Genomic DNA, 18,952 nt, shown 5'->3' with positions numbered 1-18,952 from the left:
AAGCACCATTTGGGCATAGTGGTTGTAGCCAGAGTCAAGCCTAGTGGCTGGAGCCAGAGGTCAAAACTGAAAACAGTGTCAGGTACCAAGCCAAAGGTCAGAGCTGGAGACACCAATGGAAGTTAATGCGGAGAAGCAGGAACGTGACTTAGGGCAGGACAGCAGGAACTGGGAGTAGACAGGAGTCTGGGATAGGAACCAGCAGGGAATCAGGCTCAGGAGTCAGATAAGCACAAGAGGTCTATAGTAGCAGCCAACCAGGGATTCCTAAAGTTGCTTGGACAACTTCCTGTTGGCTCTTCCTGCTTTATATAGAGTACCTCAGCCAATTGGGGAGCTGGACTTTTCCCCCAATTGGGAGCTTTGGGGGTGGGACCCTCTGCAAGCTAATTCCCTGGTTAGTTAGGTGAGCTGCTGGGTGGTGGTCATGGCCTGGACTCTGCCTGAAGATCTGTGGGCCATGGTTTGAGGCCTGTGATCCCCCACAGGTTGATATGAAGGACAGACTCTTGAGTTTCTGGCTTGTGGATTGGCTGGAGCCTAGCACAGGAGTAACTCTGCATCGTCATAGCCTGATAATTTGCCATTCTAAACTGGAGTGTCACAGAGGAGAAACCTTTGTGCACAATGAGGTCAAGGTGTCTATGTTGCTGTGTAGGGTTTTATTATTTATACTATCCTATTGGAGGGGAGGAAGGATCTTCACCTGGTGCTGACACTACCAGTGAACAGGGAGTACCAGAAAAAACATAACGTTTGAGAGATCTTGCAGACCTTGGTACCAAGAGATATTCAGTACTCATTAATATCAGAGACTCTGGCTCATCAGACACTCACAAGTCCTCAGAGAATCTAAATTCCTGCAGCACTGGGTGAATCTGCACGTGATTGATGCAGCAATCCTGGCGGTCAGGATGTCAAAGAGTTTATGAGACCTCTCCTGTATCACCATTGTCTCTGTCTGTGTTTGTCTACACTACAAAATTAAGTCGACTTTATCTAATTCAACCTCGAACCTCCAAATTAAGTCAATTGTGCATAGCCACACACTATGCTCATTGTCTCGATGGAGTGCGTCCTCACTAGCAGTGCCTGCATTGATGCACAAAGCAGTGCATTGTGGGTAGCTATCCCAAAGTGCAACTTGCCGCAATGTGTTTTGGGAAGTTTGTGCAGTGCCTCATGGGACCAAAACAATGTCACAGAGGAGAATGGGAACATTGCATTGGCATCTGTAGCAGGGTGACGACTCACTGGTGCGGCGCCTCCTGCTGGTTGTCCAGGGAATTAGCTTTTTCAGCTCCGAAGCCCCTTCTTTAGGCTGATGTTCCACTTGCCGCTGGCCGCCGTGTCCCTCCCAGACCCTGGTGCCCCTTTACGTTGGGTGCTGCCCCCTGGCAGTACCCCCATAGACCCTCCTCGGGGAACCCCCAAACCCCTTTCCCCACCTCGCCTCAGTGGCTACTGCCAGTCACCATCTAGCCCTTGTTCACTGGGGCAGACTGCAGTCTGTAAAGGCCACTCATCATTGGCAAGTGGGGTTTGGACCTGCTGCCTTTGCCTACCCCAGGGTACCCCTCTGTAGCCCCAGTACCTGTCTTGGCCCTTATCAAGGCATGCAGCCTGGGGGTTCTCCAAGCTGGAGCTCTTGAGCTCCTCTAGCCTCTCCCCAGCCCTGCTCCACTCTAGGTACCTTTGTCAGCTCTCAGGCAGCTAGGCCCTTCTCCCTCAAGAGCTAGAGGGAGAGTCCTTCCAGCTCCTGGCCTCCCTGGCCTTTATAAGGCCAGCTATGGTCTGATTGGGGCATGGCCCCAGCTGTGGCTGTTTCCCCAATCAGCCGAGGCTTGCTGCTCTCCCTAGCAGCAGCCCTCACGCAGCCTCAGCCCTGTCCCAGGGCTGATTTCAAGCCCTTCAGGTCAGGAGTGGGTGACCACTCTGTTACAGCATTCCATGATGCACTGTGCTCCCTTCCTCGTATCAACGGCAAACAACCCAGTGGTTTTCGCGCCTTAATATGGCCGTGTGTACGCCATAACCCCAGAAGCATGGAGTCTACTCAGTTGTGCACTCTTGCTGTGAGCATCTCAAACACCTTGAGCTTCTCCTGCAGTATTTCCAGATCCGAAGTAGGGTCCACCATGCAGAACATAACAATGTCCTGCAAGCAGCCCTGCTGCAAGCCACTGAAAAAAACAATTCACAGTTACTGCTGGCAGTCACAGAGCAGTTGCACTCTGTTGAGCACCATTTCTGGTCCTGTGAAACCAGCACTGACTGGCGGGACCGCATCGTTTGGCAGGAATGGGATTATGAGCTGTGGCTACAGAACTTTCAAATGTGGAAGGCATTTCTAGGAACTTTGTGCAGAACTTTCCCCTGCCCTGCAGTTCAGCAACACAAAAATGAGATCTGCTTTGACAGTGGGGAAGTGAGTGGTAATTGCTTTTGGAAGTTTGCAATGCCAGACAGTTACCTGTCAGTGTGGAATCAATTTGTAGTAGGTAAATCAACCATGGGAGCTGCTGTGCTCCAAGTGTGCAGGGCCATTAATCGACTTCTGCTACAAACAGTAGTGAGTCTGGGAAATGTGTAGGACATAGTGCATGGTTTTGCCACAATGGGGTTCCCTAACTGTGGTGGAGCGACAGATGGCATGCATATCACCATCTTGGCACCAGACCACTTTGCCAAAGAGTACATAAACAGAAAGGGATACTTTTCAATGGTGTTGCAAGCGCTGGTGGATCACAGGGGGTGTTTCACCGACATCAACGTAGCATGGTTGGGAAAGGTTCATGACGTTTGTATCTTTAGGAACTCGGGTCTGTTCAAAAAGCTGCAATCTGGGACTTTCTTTCCAGACCACTAAATGAACATTGACAACATTGAGATGCCTATAGCTATCCTGGGGGACCCAGCCTATCCCTTGCTCCCATGGCTCATGAAGCCATACACTGGCTATCTGGACAATAGTAATGAACAACTCAACTGTAGGCTGAGCAAGTGCAGAATGGTGGTTGAATGTGTCTTTGGTCATTTGAAAGGGTACTGGAGAAGTTTACTAACAAGGTTTGACCTTAGTGAAGAGACTCCCATGGTTATAGCTGCCTGCTGTGTGCTCCATAATATCTGTGAAAAAAGGGGGAAATTTTTCTGCAGGGGCGGGCACCTGAGACAGATCGCGTGGCAGTCATTTTTGAGCAGCCAGACACCAGAGCAATAAGAAGAGTACAGCAAGAGGCACTGCATATCTTCAAGGCTTTGAAAATCCATTTCAATAATGGATCACAGTAATGTGAGCTGCTTGTCCGCATTTTGCTTTTCCTAAACCTTCACCTGCATTGTATCACTGTTCCTGTAAAGCCAACATCCCGCCCTGCCCAAGCCCACTGCTTCTACTCAATAAAGAACATTTATTTCTTGAATCCATTTACTTTATTTAACAAACATAAGTAAAGAGGGAGAACAGAAAAAAAGGTAACTTTGGGGAAAAGGGGTTGTAAACTTGAAACGGGAGAAACATTTTCAGCTGTGTAACAAAACACCGCATTCCAGACCATCAAAGGTCTGTGAATAGGCACCTTCTGTTTGTTGTACCCTCCCCCTGAGTTAAGTGAAAGGGATAATGAACTTTTCACCCACGCCTCATGGAACGCTTGAAGGACGGTGATTCTGTGCCAGGCAATGCTGGCTGGCTGTCTACCAGGGTTTTCAGAGGGACTCTACCCTTCTGCTTCTGTTCCTGCAGTTCAACCAGATGCCTCAACATGTGTGCTTGGTCCCTCATAATCCAAAGCATCTTATCCTGTGCTGCACGCTCCTGCTCACTGGAAGCTTTCCTGCTCTCTATGTCCATGTCTAATTTTTCAGACAGTGAAATCCTCCACACTCTCAGCTTTGTGTCAGCTGTCCCAGAGGCGTTCATTCTCTCGGTGAACATGTCCTCACGCATTCCCTTTCTCCTCCTTCTAATCAGTGAAAGTCTTCTTTCTGGTGTTGATGACATGCTGAAGGACGCATTTCCAGCTGTTAGTCATGGGAAAAAATAAAGGAGCCATTGTACATGAATAAAATGTTTCCATTTTGATTGGGGAAAGTCCCAGACGATTGGAAAAAGGAAAATATAGTGCCCATATTTTAAAAAGGGAAGAAAGAGAACCTGGGGAACTACAGATTGGTCAGCTTCACCTCAGTCCCTGGCAAAATCATGGAGCAGGTCCTCAAGGAATCCATTCTGAAGCACTTGGAGGAGAGGAAGGTGATCAGGAACAGTCAACATGGATTCACCAAGGGCAAGTCATGCCTGACCAACCTGATTGCCTTCTATGATGAGATAACTGACTCTGTGGATATGGGGAAAGTGGTGGATGTGATATATCTTGACTTTAACAAAGCTTTTGACACGGTCTTCCACAGTATTCTTGCCAGCAAGTTAAAAAAGTATGGATTGGATGAATGGACTATAAGGTGGTGTGACAGACTCAGGCCAGAAGGATATAAGAGGGTAGTGGAAGGCAGGTATATCAGCCTTAGAATGAGCAGGTCCCTGTTCCCTGGATACAAGGGCTCCAGGCCAATCAAGACACCTGATGCCAATTTAACCAGTTAAGGTCGTTAGGCTAATCCCAGCACCTGACCTCAATTAACTGACAAAGGGTCAGTTAAGGCTGTTAGGCTAATGGAGACAGATGCAGCCAATTAAGGTCCCACTTATACTGCTTTAAAAGCTCTCCTTTCCAGTTCTCTCAAGAGGAGCCCAGGTGAAAGGAGCTGGAGGAGAGGAAGGATTACTGAGCCCTGAGATAAGGGTGAAGCTTGGAAAAGGGGAGCATGGGGAAGTGGACCAGGGAATCAAAGCAGTGTCAGTGGAGGAGGGAAGCCACTAACAGCTGCTATCATTAGGGTACCTGGTCTGGAACCCGGAGTAGAGGGCGGGTCCAGGTTCCTCTCTTCCCCCTCGCATGATCTACAGAGATCCCTTTGAAAGGGAAAACAGACTTTGGTCCAGGCAAGAGACCAAATGGTGCCTATGGAGCTCTAAGAAGCAACAGAGACTGTGGGTATTCCACCTTCCTACCTCCCATACTGGCCTGTGATGAAAATAGCTCAGTAAGCCACCACACTGGGAAAGGGAGGTCAAACTGAGGGCCTCAGCGAGCTTTTGAGGCCACGATATCTGCCAGGAAGCGCGGGACCTACCAATACAGGCTCAGAGCTTTGTCACAGTGGATAGAAAGCTGGCTAGATTGTCAGGCTCAACTGGTAGTGATCAATGGCTTGATGTCTAGTTGGCAACTGGTATCAAGCGGAGTGCCCCAGGGGTTGGTCCTGGGGCTGGTTTTATTCAACATCTTTATTAATGATCTGGATGATGGGATTAATTGCACCCTCAGCAAGTTCATAGATGACAATAAGATGGGGGAAAAGATAGATATGCTGGAGGGTAGGGATAGGGTCCAGAGTGACCTAGACAAATTGGAGTACTGGGCCAAAAGAAATCTAATGAGGTTCAAAAAGAACAAGTGCAGAGTCCTGCACTTAGGAAGGAAGAATCCCATGCTCCGCTACAGGTTTGGGACCGACTGGCTAAGCAGCAGTTCTTCAGAAAAGGACCTGGAGATTACAGTGGATGAGAAGCTGGATATGAGTCAGCAGTGTGCCCTTGTTGCCAAGAAGGCCAACGGCATATTGGGCTGTATTAGTAGGAGCACTGCCAGCAGATCAAGGAAAGTGATTATTCCCCTCCATTCGGCCCTGGTGAGGCCACACCTGGAGTACTGCGTCCAGTTTTGGGCCCCCCACTACAGAAGCAATGTGGACAAATTGGAGAGAGTCCAGCAGAAGGCAACAAAAATGATTAGGGGGCTGGGGAACATGACTTATGAGGAGAGGCTGAGGGAACTGGGCTTATTTAGTCTACAGAAGAGAAGAGCGAGGGGTGATTTGATAGCCGCCTTCAACTAACTGAAGGGGGTTCCAAAGAGGATGGAGCTAGGCTGTTCTCAGTGGTGGTAGATGACAGAACAAGAAGCAATGGTCTCAAGTTGCAGTGGGGGTCTAGGTTGGATATTAGGAAACACTATTTCACTAGGAGTGTAGTGAAGCACTGGAATTGGTTACCCAGGGAGGTGGTGGAACCTCCATCCTTAGAGGTTTTAAGGCCCAGCTTGACAAAACCGTGGCAAGGATGATTTAGTTGATGTTGGTCTTGCTTTGAGCAGGGGATGGGACTAGATGACCTTCTGAGGTCTCTTCCAACCCTAATATTCTATGATTCTACCTGTGGGGAAGGTAGCCGCGAACTCTGCCATCCCCGGAACTGACAGCCAAATGCGACCAGCCATCCTCATCACCAGTGAGGACAGGAAGAAGATCATCATGGTGGATGTCACAGTGCCCTTCGAAAACAGGATCCGAGCTTTCCATGACGCCCGATCTCAAAAGCTGGAGAAATACACTCTCTGGCCGACGCCCTGAGAACTAGGGTCTATGAGGTCCAAACTCACACGCTGATCGTCAGAGTCCTGAGTGCACGGGACCCTGATAACAAGTGAGTGCTGAGAGAATGTGGAGTCGGTTAACACTATGCGCGGCTGATGTGGCAATTTATGGTGTTGGACGTCATCAGGTGGTTGATGGACATCTACATAGAACATATCACCGGACATCGGCAATACCAGGAAGGATGAACTGGAGTGTCGATGAGAAGCACAGCTGGGAAAGTAACTCAAATACTTTCCTGATGAATTCTTTTTTTCTCTAAATGGACAACCTATCCTAAATTCTCAATTACGAGGGACAATCTTCATTCATTGATATATTTTGCTTTCCGCCATCAACTCTCTGTATAACTTTTTTCATGAGTAATGTATCCGAATGCACAGATGCTAAATATTTAAACTATATTATTAAATTCATTCACCTAAATTGGGGTTATTGCTGATTATGCACTATATGTATCTTATGACTTTAAAAACAAACATTGTATTTGTGGATAATCTAAACACTATACCCAGCTGTACAGACACACTTTTCTCAGCCTATACATTTTATAATTTTTTTAACATTAGCTTTAATAAAATTTTTAGTCTATATACTGTTCAAATAGACACAAATGATACACAACTAAGACATGCTCAGAGTTGATCACCTTATCATTTTATTTCATCTCATGCATGCATGTTAATGAAGGCAACCAACAAGAGGAGTTTGCTCCAAGTCCACCAGTACAGTGGCTCTCAACCAGGGATATCTTCCAGGGGGTACATCAACTCATCTAGATATTTGCCGAGTTTTATAACAGGCGACATAAAATGCACTAGCAATGTCATTACAAACTAAAATTTCATACAATTACTTGTTTATACTGATCTATATACTGTACACTGAAATGTAAGCACAATATTTATATTCCATTTGATTTATTTTATAATTATATGGTAAAAAAGAGAAAGTAAGCAATTTTTCAGTAATAATTTTGTATTTTTATGTCTGATTTTGTAAGCAAGTAGTTTTTAATTGAGATGAACCTTGGGGGTACACAAGACAAATCAACTCCTAAAAGGGGTGCAGTAGTCTAGAAAGGTTGAGAACCACTGTGCTAGTATATCAAGTGAGCGAAGTCCATAGAAGTGTTGGCTATAAGTAAGGAAATGTGACAATGGGATTTCTGTTGTTCTCTATCTAATAGTAATGAATATGCCAGAATAGCTCATTCCTACCTGATGTTGAACCTCTTCTAGATTTAGTTATAGAACTTTCAAGCAGTTTCTTCATACGCTGGTCAGTAGCTTCATCAAAGGCACACTTTCCCGTCTCATTTTTGAATAACGGATCAGCTCCATACCAAAGCAGTAACTCTGCCACCTAGAGGTAAAACTTTTCAGATACTTTTTCTTCTAATATTTTATTTTCCACTCCTCTCTCCTCATATATTCTTCTCTGTGGTATACACAGAAATACCTGCCACTAGTGTTAAAATGCCACTAGAGTTTTAAAATTCCCAACAATGGAATTTACCAAGACCAGTTATTGCACCCTGAACATTCCTCTAAATACAAGTTTGTTCCAAAGCATTCCATTTATTTTTTTCATTTTCATTGCTTTAGTGAATAACCAGCTGACCTTCTAAAATCAAGGTCCAATAATAGAGCGTCTTGTTAACATGCTATTTCTTAAATTATTTTTAAAAGATTAATGTCATGATTAAGGCCATTGTAATTCTAATTTTAGTCATTATCCAATAAGCGTGTGTAGAACAATTATTTTTAAGTATTAGAAAATTTGTAACTTAATGATTTCCTTTTCGGGACTTACTCCTCCCTCCCTCACTTCAGCACAATCGGGGTTTTGTTTCTCTCTCTCTCTGCATATCCAAGAGGCAGTTTAGTTCTTGGACTAGGTCTCACCCTCTTCTAGTCACTAGAAGAGCACTTCTTAAATTCACAGTTTGCAGGTAATTCTGTCACTGACCCAGTTCAATCTCTGCCTCCCCTGTTCACCTAATGGTGAAGGAGAATTTAGGGCTTGGCTACACTGGAGAGTTGCAGCGCTGGTGGTGGGTTTACAGCGCTGCAACTTACTCATCATCCACACTTGCAAGGCACATACAGCGCTGCATCTCCCTGGCTGCAGCGCTGGCTGTACTCCTGCTTTGCCTGGGGTATAACGATTGCAGCGCTGGTGATGCAGCGCTGCTCCGCCAGTGTGGCCACTAAAAGCGCTGTAATTGGCCTCCAGAGGTATTCGGAGGTATCCCAGAATGCCTGTTCAGCCACTCTGCTCATCAGTTTGAACTCTACTGCCCTGGCCTCAGGTGACCCGCCCTTTAAATGCCCCAGGAATTTTAAAAATCCCCTTCCTGTTTGCTCAGCCAGGTGTGGAGTGCAATCAGTGAATCTTTCCAGGTGACCATGCCTCCACGTGCCAAACGAGCCCCAGCATGGAGCAATGGCGAGTTGCTGGACCTCATCAGTGTTTGGGGGGAGGAAGCTGTGCAGTCCCAGCTGCGCTCCAGCCGTAGGAATTACGATACCTATGGGCAGATATCAAGGGCTATGCTGGAAAGGGGCCATGACCGGGACACGCTGCAGTGCAGGGTTAAAGTGAAGGAGCTGTGGAGTGCCTATTGCAAAGCCCGTGAGGGAAACCGCTGCTCCGGCGCTGCCCCCACGACCTGCCGTTTTTACAAGGAGCTGGACGCGATACTTGGGGGTGACCCCACTGCCAATCCGACGACCACGATGGACACTTCAGAGCAGGGGGGGGAGGATGGTGGAGAGGAGGGGGGGGAAGGAAACCGAGACTGAGGGTACTGGGGTTGGGGGAGACACCCCGGAGTCCCAGAAGGCATGCAGCCAGGAGCTCTTCTCAAGCCAGGAGGAAGGTAGCCAGTCGCAGCAGCTGGTACTTGGTGAAGGACAAGCAGAGGAGCGGGTTACCAGTAAGCGGCTTTTATTTTCAGGATGGAAATGTTTCAGGAAAGATGGGGGGGTTAGGGCTGCATGCATGCATGCCTAGATGTGGAATAGCCCATTGATGTGGTCTATCACGTCATGGTAATCGGCCTTGGTAATCTCTTCAAAAGTTTCAGCCAGAGCGTGGGCAATGCGCTTGTGCAAGTTTATAGGGAGAGCCACTGTGGTCCTTGACCCAGTCAGGCTAACGCGTCCATGCCACTGTGCCGCGAGGGGTGGGGGGACCATTGCTGCACACAGACAAGCTGCACAGAGGCCAGGGCGGAATCCGCATTGCTGTAGAAGACCCTCCCGCTCTTCCCAGGTGACCCACAGCAGTGAGATATCTTCCAGGATGAACTCCTGTGGAAAATGTTGGGAGACTGTTCAGTGTAGATGCCCCCTGCAGCAGTTTGCTTTCCCCAACGCACAGAAACCCATGCACATCCCTGAAGTAATCAGTCCCCCTTACTCGCCATTTCGTGGCTCCTGTGGGTTAGGTGCGCTCTGTTTGGTATGGGAAAAGTATGCTGAAGTGAAGACTGTTAACTCCTTCACTGTGTGAGAATAACTGTCTGGGTGAGATTATAAACAATGCTGCCTCTGTTAACTGTTGCCATTTTTGCCTTTTGAATAGTGTCCTGGACTACTCGACTGCCTGTATCATCGACTGCTCAGAGGCTACAAAACCTCAGGAAGAAGCCGCAAAAAAGCAAAGAAGACATGCTGAAAGCAGTTATGGATCACACGGCCAGAGAGAGTAAAAAACTGCAGGACTGGAGGGAAAGGGAAAGCAGGATCCGCCAGAGAAACGCAGCGGCTAAAAATAAAAGCACAAAGCAGCTGATAAGCATCCTGGTGCGCCAAGAGGACTCTATCCAGTCACTCGTAGCCATGCAGGCAGAGCACTACTGTGCCGGCCCCCCTGTCCCAAAGCTCTTTCCCTTGTGCCCCAATGTCAGCTCAAAACCCCCTTCCCCAGCATCTAGGTTCTTACCATCACCAGCTGCCCCCAACACCTGTACGTTCAACAACTAGCCCTGAGAACTACGACCCTTACCCTCTGTACTCAACCCCCATCACCATACAGTATTTTCATCCTGAAGTGCAGCAGTTATTGCACAGTACTCCAGACAGGACATATTCAAACCTGCGAATGTGCAGTTCACCACCCCACCCTCCTGCCCTTTTAGGTTCCCAAAATGTTGTGTATCTGTCAAGAAAGTTATTTTCTTTTCAATAAATGAATTCTTGGCTTTGAAAACAGTCTTTATTATTGCAGAAAGTCAAAGATACTGTAGCCCAGGAAAGAAACAGGCACTGCAAATCATTTTAGGGAAAACAGATTCCTACTAACATTGTAACCACTGCACTTCACTCCCGTGCAAGGCATCAAACATTACTGTTGGTTTTCAGCCTCAAATTCCTCCCTCAAGGCATCCCTAATCCTTGTAGACCTGTGCTGGGCCTCTCTAGTAGCCCTGCTCTCTGGCTGTGCAAATTCAGCCTCCAGGCGTTGAACCTCAGAGGTCCATTTCTGACTGAATGTTTCACCCTTCCCTTCACAAATATTATGGAGGGTACAGCACGTGGATATAACAGCAGGGATGCTGCTTTCCCCCAAGTCGAGCTTCCCATACAGAGATCGCCAGCGCCCTTTTAAACGGCCAAAAGCACACTCCACACTCATTCGGCACCAGCTCAGCCTATAGTTGAACCGGTCCTTGCTGCTGTCAAGCTTCCCTGTATACGGTTTCATGAGCCAAGGCATTAACGGGTAAACGGGGTCTCCAAGGATCACAATGGGCATTTCGACGTCCCCTACTGTGATCTTCCGGTCTGGGAAAAAAGTCCCTGCCTGCATCTTCCTGAACAGGCCGCTGTTCCGAAAGATGCGTGCATCATGCACCTTTCCAGGCCAGCCTGTGTTAATGTCAATGAAACGCCCATGGTGATCCACAAGCGCCTGGAGAACCATAAAGAAATACCCCTTCCGATTAATGTACTCGGATGCTAGGTGGGGGTGGTGCTAGAATAGGAATATGCGTCCCATCTATCGCCCCTCCACAGTTAGGGAAACCCATTTGTGCAAAGCCATCCACAATGTCCTGCACATTCCCCAGAGTCATGGTTCTTCTTAGCAGGATGCGATTAATGGCTCTGCAAACTTGCATCAACACAATTCCAACAGTCGACTTTCCCACTCCAAACTGGTTCGCGACCGATCGGTAGCTGTCTGGAGTTGCCAGCTTCCAGATTGCAATAGCCACCCGCTTCTCCACTGGCAGGGCAGCTCTCAATCTCGTGTCCTTGCGCCGCAGGGTGTGGGCGAGCTCAGCATACAGTCCCATGAAAGTGGCTTTTCTCATCCGAAAGTTCTGCAGCCACTGCTCGTCATCCCAGACTTCCATGACGATGTGATCCCACCACTCAGTGCTTGTTTCCCAAGCCCAAAAGTGGCGTTCCACAGTGCTGAGCATTTCCGTGAATGCCACAAGCAATTTAGTGTCATACGCGTCAGGTGACTCAATATCATCGTCGGACTCCTCACTGTCACTTTGGAGCTGAAGGAATCGCTCAACTGCCAAACATGATGTGCTGGCAAGACTCATCAGCATACTCCTCAGCAGCTCAGGCTCCATTTCCCACAGAAATCGCGCTGCACAGAAACCGTTGGGAGAGTCACAATGGTGCCAAATGTGGATGGAAAAACAGTGATTGCTGGGATGTGAAGCGATGCATCATGGGGCATTGGGACAGGAAGCGGAATGACCCACACCCTTCTGTCCCCTTCCCACAAGCCACGGCGCCAAAATGGGACGAGGTGCTCTGTGGGATAGCTGCCCATAATGCACCACTCCCAACAGCGCTGCAAATGCTGCAAATGTGGCCACACTGCAGCGCTGGTAGCTGTCAGTGTGGCCACACTGCAGCGCTTTCCCTACACAGCTGTACGAAGACAGCTGTAACTCCCAGTGCTGCACACCTGCAAGTGTAGCCATACCCTAAGTTAAAGGAGCACTCAATCTGCAGTGAAACCCTCTCTAAAGCCACACATTAGGGAAATGCTGCCAAAGATGCTGTCAACCTGCAGACCCTCACTCAGCCAGAAACACTGAGAATTCTTAGGCTTTGTCTATACTGGCAAGTGAAAGACAAAACTTTTGTTGTTCAGAGGTGTTAAAAAAAACCCTAAAAAGACAAAAGTTTTGCTGACAACAAGCGCTGGTGGCACTCTCCTGCCAACAACACTAACCTGGCTCATTGGGGGTCGAAGTTTTTTGTCAGCAGAAAAGCGCTCTCCTGATGACAAACAGCGGCTACATTGTGCGCCTTTTAGCAGCACGGTTGTAGCGGCACAGCTGAGTCGCTAAAAGGTGCATAGTGCAGACATAGCCTTACTAACCCAGTGTTAGTTGGGACTTCTATCCACATAATGTACTTATACCATTCTCATTAGTGTATTATCCAAGGTCCTCACAATCTTTACTATAGTCTTCCTCACCACATTCCTGTGGGGTAGGGAAGTATCCCCATTTTACAGATAGGAAACTGAGGCAAAGAGAAACTAAATGACTTACCCGAGATCACACAGGAAGCTTATGGAAGGGCAGAAAATTTAACCTGTGTTTCGCAGGTCCCAAATGAACACCCTAATTATGGGATCAGTGACTGACCTTGAGAAAGCAGGTCAATTTTCTTCTGCATTTGGAGAGCTGGAGAAGATTTTAGGGACAGAACTTGCTACTGCCCACCAAAAAGCTAAAATCCTAAGATGAATAAGGGTTAGGCAGGAGCAATAAATTGCTCTCTGGGCAATGCTGGAGGCAGACGTTCTGGCAGGTGGTGGAACAAGTATGGCTTAGACTTGGTCTACACTACAGAGTTAGGTCGACATAAGGCAGCTTATGTCAACCTAACTATGTCAGTGTCTACACTACAGCGTTGCTCCCGCCAAGGTAAATGCCCTACTACACCGACATAGTAACTCCACCTCTATGAGAGGCATAAGGCTTATGTCGGTGTAGGAGAGTTGTGAGCTGTGAAATTGACAAGAAAGATGGCTCCTAGCTCCCCAGTCAGGCTCTTGCCAGGTCTCTGCTCCCCACTAGGAACCATGCCACTGGGGTCCCAGTTCCCCACCAGGAACATGGCAGCTGGATTCCAGGCAGCAAGAAGGGAGGCAAGAAGCCCTGGTTGGCTTTCTCCCTGCTCCTGGCTGGAAGCGGAAAGGCAAGAAGCCCATGGGGCAACTGGGCTCCTAGAGGGGTGTGGACCTGAGTGGAGCTGAAAGCCCTGGCTCTCAGCCCCCAACACTGCTCCTCTTCAGTCAGTGGAAGTGCTCGTGGTGAGGACACGCACCACTGACAGAAGGAGTAATTACTGCGATGGCTGTTAGTCAACCTAACATAGGTTGACATAAGATTAGGGCCGGCTCCAGGCACCAGTGAAGGAAACACGTGCCTGGGGCGGCCAATAGAAAGGGGCGGCATTTCCGTCCGTGATTAGGGCAGCACGTCCGGATCTTTGGCCACAGCGCTTCGGCGGCAGCTCAGTCGGGGATTTTTTTCCCATTTGTCGCTTGGGGCAGCAAAAGCGCTGAAGCCAGCCCTGCGTAAGATTGTAGTATAGACATGCCCTTAGTCCCAGAGCTCCTGCGCAAATCTGAACTGTGTATGTTCTGTATGTTCAGAGAGAGAGGCAAAGCCCACTAATGCCAGACTGGAAGAGAGGTCAGAATCCAGAAATGTGTTATGAAACTAGAGCATAGATACTAACAGAGCCCAATAAATCCACTCTAACATTGACTATTCAGTTGACTTACTGCTTAAGACCATAGGAGTAGATTATAACAAGAAGGGCCAGTTTTCATAATTGTGCATGCAAAAGTGCACACAACTAATTTGCATGCACAGCTGTAGAATTTACACACAAACCACACAAACATTTATGAAAATGTGGCAATAAAGTAATTAAAACTCAAATGACTCACCCTGTTAACATAATGCTTTAGTGCAAAGTGAGCAGAAAATAATTCAGACCAGTGATTAGAGAGTAGTATTTCCCTGGGTGTCATTCATTGTTTCCCTCTAGGCTAAACGCTTACACAGCTGGACACCCTGCTAAAAGGCACTGGTTGTGGGGGAAGTTTCACTGTGCTCCCCCTTCCTCTCTCTAGCCCTTGCTGATAAATTTCTTCATTTCTCTGTCTCTCTCACGTCCTCCTCTCTTCTTTTTGCCTGTTCTTTCCTCTCTGTTTCTCTCTCTCAGGCCTGGTCCACACTATGCTGTTAAACTGATTTTAACAGCGTTAAATTGATTTAACGCTGTACCCGTCCACACTACAATGCACTTTAAATCAATTTAAAGGGCTCTTAAAATCGATTTCTGTACTCCTCCCCAACGAGAGGCGTAACACTAAAATCGATATTAACATATCGATTTAGGGTTAGTGTGGCCGCAAATCGAAGTTATTGGCTGGATAGTTATAGTGATAGCTACCCACAGTGCAACGCTCCGGAAATCGATGCTAGCCTCGGACCATGGACGCACACCGCCGAATTAATGTGCCTAGTGTGGACGCGTGCAGTCGACTTTATAATATCTGTTTAATAAAACCAGTTTAAGTTAATTCGAAATTATCCTGTAGTGTAGACGTACCCTTACACACACACAAAATGAAAGGGAGAAAGTGAGTGGTGGAGAAGAGACAATCATAAATGTCAAGTATGGAATAAGTGAGGAAGGAAAATGATGCTCTGTCTACACTGGCTTGCATACTTGAACATTGGACTGTGTACGTGCTCATGCATGCTCCCCATATCTGCCCCAAGTGCTTGCATATGCTGTGCTGGACACAGGTATAATGATATGTACACATCTATATACATGTCCATACTGCTGCTGTTGTTACATGAGATTAGTGCTACTATTTCAGGTGCTGTATCCAGCATTCTCTGCAGCAGAGGGACACACTCTAGGAACCACTTTGCTGTGTGTTGTGGGTACTATCCCCTGCCTTCACACATTTGCTGATGGCAGTTTCTAATCACATCACCCCTCACTGTTATTCCCTGAAAAAGTAGGTGGATGACATGTAGCAATGAGATAACAATCTGATTCTGTTCCTGTTTCTTACTGTGGGACAAATGACTATGCAGTGAAGTAGGTGACTGGTGAGATGTTGGATGGAATTTGGGCAGAACTTTCTGATACACTGAAGTCAGCTGATCATGAGGGTCAATAACAATTCATTCAGCTCACATGGTACTGATATGGTGAATGCCAGTGTTGCCAAGGTATGTCTTTGGGTGGACCATCACTTCTGGTGCCGGAGAATCGGCATGATGCGTTGGGATCACATCATTTTGGAAACCTGGAATGACCAGTAGTGGCTTCAGAACTTCCAAATGAGGAAACAGACCTTCATAGAGCCATGTGAGGAACTTGCATCAAACCTCTGGCACCAGAACGCTCAATACAGGGAAGCCGTACCAGTTCAGAAGCAGGTTGCTATTGCCCTATGGAAGCTGCCACCACCAGATCGGCTGCATGTCACTTTGGGGTTGGAAAGTCCATTGTTGGGGTCACAGTTGTGCAGGTTTGTGAGGCAGTTAACACTGTGATCTACTCACAGGTGGATGCCATAAGAAAAGTTTCAGAAATAATAGCTGGATTTCAGAGAATGGGGCTTCCAAACTATGCAGGGGCCATCAATGGCACCCACATCCCAATACTTTGCTCACCAAAAGGGACAAATGTGTATGTGAACCACATTTTCTGCAAAGCACAAATCACAGAAGCAGATTTATAACTACAAATGTGGGAAATACTAGAAAGGTTCATGACGCCAGAGTGCTGAGGTGATCAGGACTGTACTTGAAGGGAGGAGGACTTTATTCCCCAGAAACGATATGGTTCTGTACAGTGTGTCTGTGCCAACTGTTATTTTGGGGGACCCTGCATACCCACTCCTAACTTGTCTCATGAAGCCATTCCCCAGCACCAATGACACTGGAAAAGGGGAATTCAATTACAAGCTCTGCAGAATGGTTATGGTGTGTGTGTTTGCTAGACTGGAAGCTCATTGGCGTTGCCTACACACATCCCCTGCTGCACACTCTGTAACATTTGTGAGGGTAAAAGAGGAGTGTTTCCATTCCAAGTGGGCTCACAAGTCTGATTTGCAAACTTTTACAGAAAACCAGATCCCACCCACGTGCACATTGGTCCTGGTTCCCAGCGGGCAAGGGAAATTATGAACATCATACATGAAAACATCTGGCCACAGCAGGGAGGCAGAGGGTGACATCTGCCTGTGCTGAGGGATACTTTCCCACCTTATACAGCTGCTGGGAATGCATATAATAAGGGAAAATTGGTGCCTATCTGTGGGGCTACATAGCTTTGTGAGGGTTTCGTTTCCCTGTAGCCAAAGATCATTTACTGTCCGTTCCTGTGACATTGCACACAGTAAAGACAATTATAACCCAGTGGAGATGCCCTGTTAACACCTTAGGGTCGAGTCTGTGCTGTGGAGGGTGGCAGTCAAGTTGTAATGTAGTCATTGTGCAATGATTTTGTCTTCACTATTCACACCTGTTTATAAACCTGTTATTGGGAGCACTCAAACTCTCTTACCAACCTTATGAAGATTTCCTGGAGTAGAGGTGAGTATTCAGCCATTCTGCATGGTATGCATTCCAGAGCCGCCTGGGGCAAAGCAGGGGAGCTGTGGCGCTTGTACTCACCTGGCGGAGGTCCAGGTATTCAGCAGCACTGACAGGCCCCCCGCCACCAAAATGCCGCTGAAGACCCAGGCTGCCGTGGGGCCAGGGCTCGCAGGGCCTGGGGCAAATTGCCCCACTTGTCCCTCCCCACTCCCTCTCTGGGCGGCCCCGATGCAGTCATTTTGTTTTTTGACTGTTCATTGTCAGCAGTCCTAACTGCATTTAGGGGCTGTTACAAAGCACTAATCCCTATTACCACTAAAGCTGGTTAAGCTTCCAGTGTGGAGTGGGGGGCATTTATGCACAGGGTAGTGGCCGATGGTGTCATTGCCTGTGTTGCAACTGGTACTGTTTCCATTTTCTGCATGTGAACTAATTCATACAGATGTTCATCTATCCATTTTCGGTGTTTCTGACTTCCGTTGCGTTGAAAACTAGTAGCACTGTCTGTAAGAACACAAAATTAACTGCACTTTCCCATCCCTCCCATGTATCCTTAGGACTTAGTATATTTCTGAGCCTCAGGAGGGAGGGTTTGGTGGGGTACAGGCAGAAAAGTGTTTGCAGTACCATGGCATCAGATAATTATATACCATTCAATTTCATGAGCTTTGAATTGTGGGGCCCAATTCTGAATCTGAAATCATCTGCAGCTCACCAAAGTTAGGAAGAAGGGGCCACACACACATCTAGGAAACGATAATATTTATTAGAAGTATTAGATAGAATGGGTAATTGAAATATTTTTAAAAGGAAGGGTCAAAAACAAATCTTTAAAAAATAAAGGGAATGCAAGTGGGAACACCAGCAATATACTACTGTCTCTGTATCTGTCTCCTTGACCATCTCCTGACAAGAAGGAACGACAGGAGAAAGTGACTTTTGGAGAAAAACAGGAATGTCTCCTGCAAGGGACTTGGGGGATGGGCACTTGGTGGGGTTCTGGAACTCCTGCAGACTCATCATTCCCCTCCTGGTCACTCAGTGGGGTCCCCCTGTGAGGGGTTTTGGGTGCTAGTGGAAGAGTCCTGCAGGCTGTGTTCTTCTCCCAGTCACTTAGGGGGATTCTTGAAACAAGATCCTCTGGCTCAGCAGCATCCTGCATGGCAGCTGGAGGAAGAAATGGAGGAAGTGGTTCATGGACTGGTTCAGTAGCCTCGGCAGCAGATTGACCTCGAACTCACTCAGCCACAAGTCCAATGGGGGAATGCTCCGATTCTCCGTGCTGTACTTCCTGCTCCATGAACCAGTACATCAGTGTCTCTTCTTGATGAAGTGCCCAATCCTTCCATGCCCAGAGGAATTGAAATGGTTTCTGGTTTCCCCTGCCCACCCCTATATGCAGCTCTTCCTGGGTTCTTCTCTGTCTATCTTTGGGGCATTGCTCCAGCCCTCTTTGTGGAATGGTTTCAATCCCAGGAACTGAAGGTCCTACCAATTGAAAGAGAAGGGTAGAATTACAATTTTTGTCCTTGGGAAAAAGCTCAGAAATCCTCCCACACGACATAACTTTACTGTAGAAGGCCACAATTTTGATACTTTTCAGCATTCCATGAATGTGACTTTTGAAGAATCCTTGGTTCTTAGGCAACTTTTGCAGCCCATGAGGAAGGAGCACAAGCTTCTAAAGGTAAATAAACTGTACTAATATTTTTTAAAAATGTAAATGTTCTTAGCGTCTCAAGGTAGTGGGCAGGGGGAAGAGAGAGTGGCAGTTCTTTCCAGGGTGTTAAATTTCCAGTTTGCAATTCCTTTTTTAAAGGTTGG

General features: G+C 47.4%; 1 protein-coding gene across 1 annotated transcript in view; it reads right to left on the bottom strand.

Moving 5' to 3' along the window:
* Positions 1-18,952, bottom strand: part of ANKRD31 (ankyrin repeat domain 31) — a 131,907-nt gene that overhangs the window by 67,359 nt on the left and 45,596 nt on the right. Inside the window, exon 12 of the mRNA XM_050944619.1 lies at positions 7,722-7,866. Within this exon, the coding sequence (XP_050800576.1) occupies positions 7,722-7,866 (145 nt within the window). The remainder of the gene's footprint in view (positions 1-7,721; positions 7,867-18,952) is intronic.

The sequence above is a fragment of the Gopherus flavomarginatus genome, chromosome 3 (assembly GCF_025201925.1).
Source record: "Gopherus flavomarginatus isolate rGopFla2 chromosome 3, rGopFla2.mat.asm, whole genome shotgun sequence".
Lineage (NCBI taxonomy): Eukaryota > Metazoa > Chordata > Testudines > Testudinidae > Gopherus > Gopherus flavomarginatus.
This window is presented reverse-complemented; position numbering and strand designations above follow the sequence as displayed.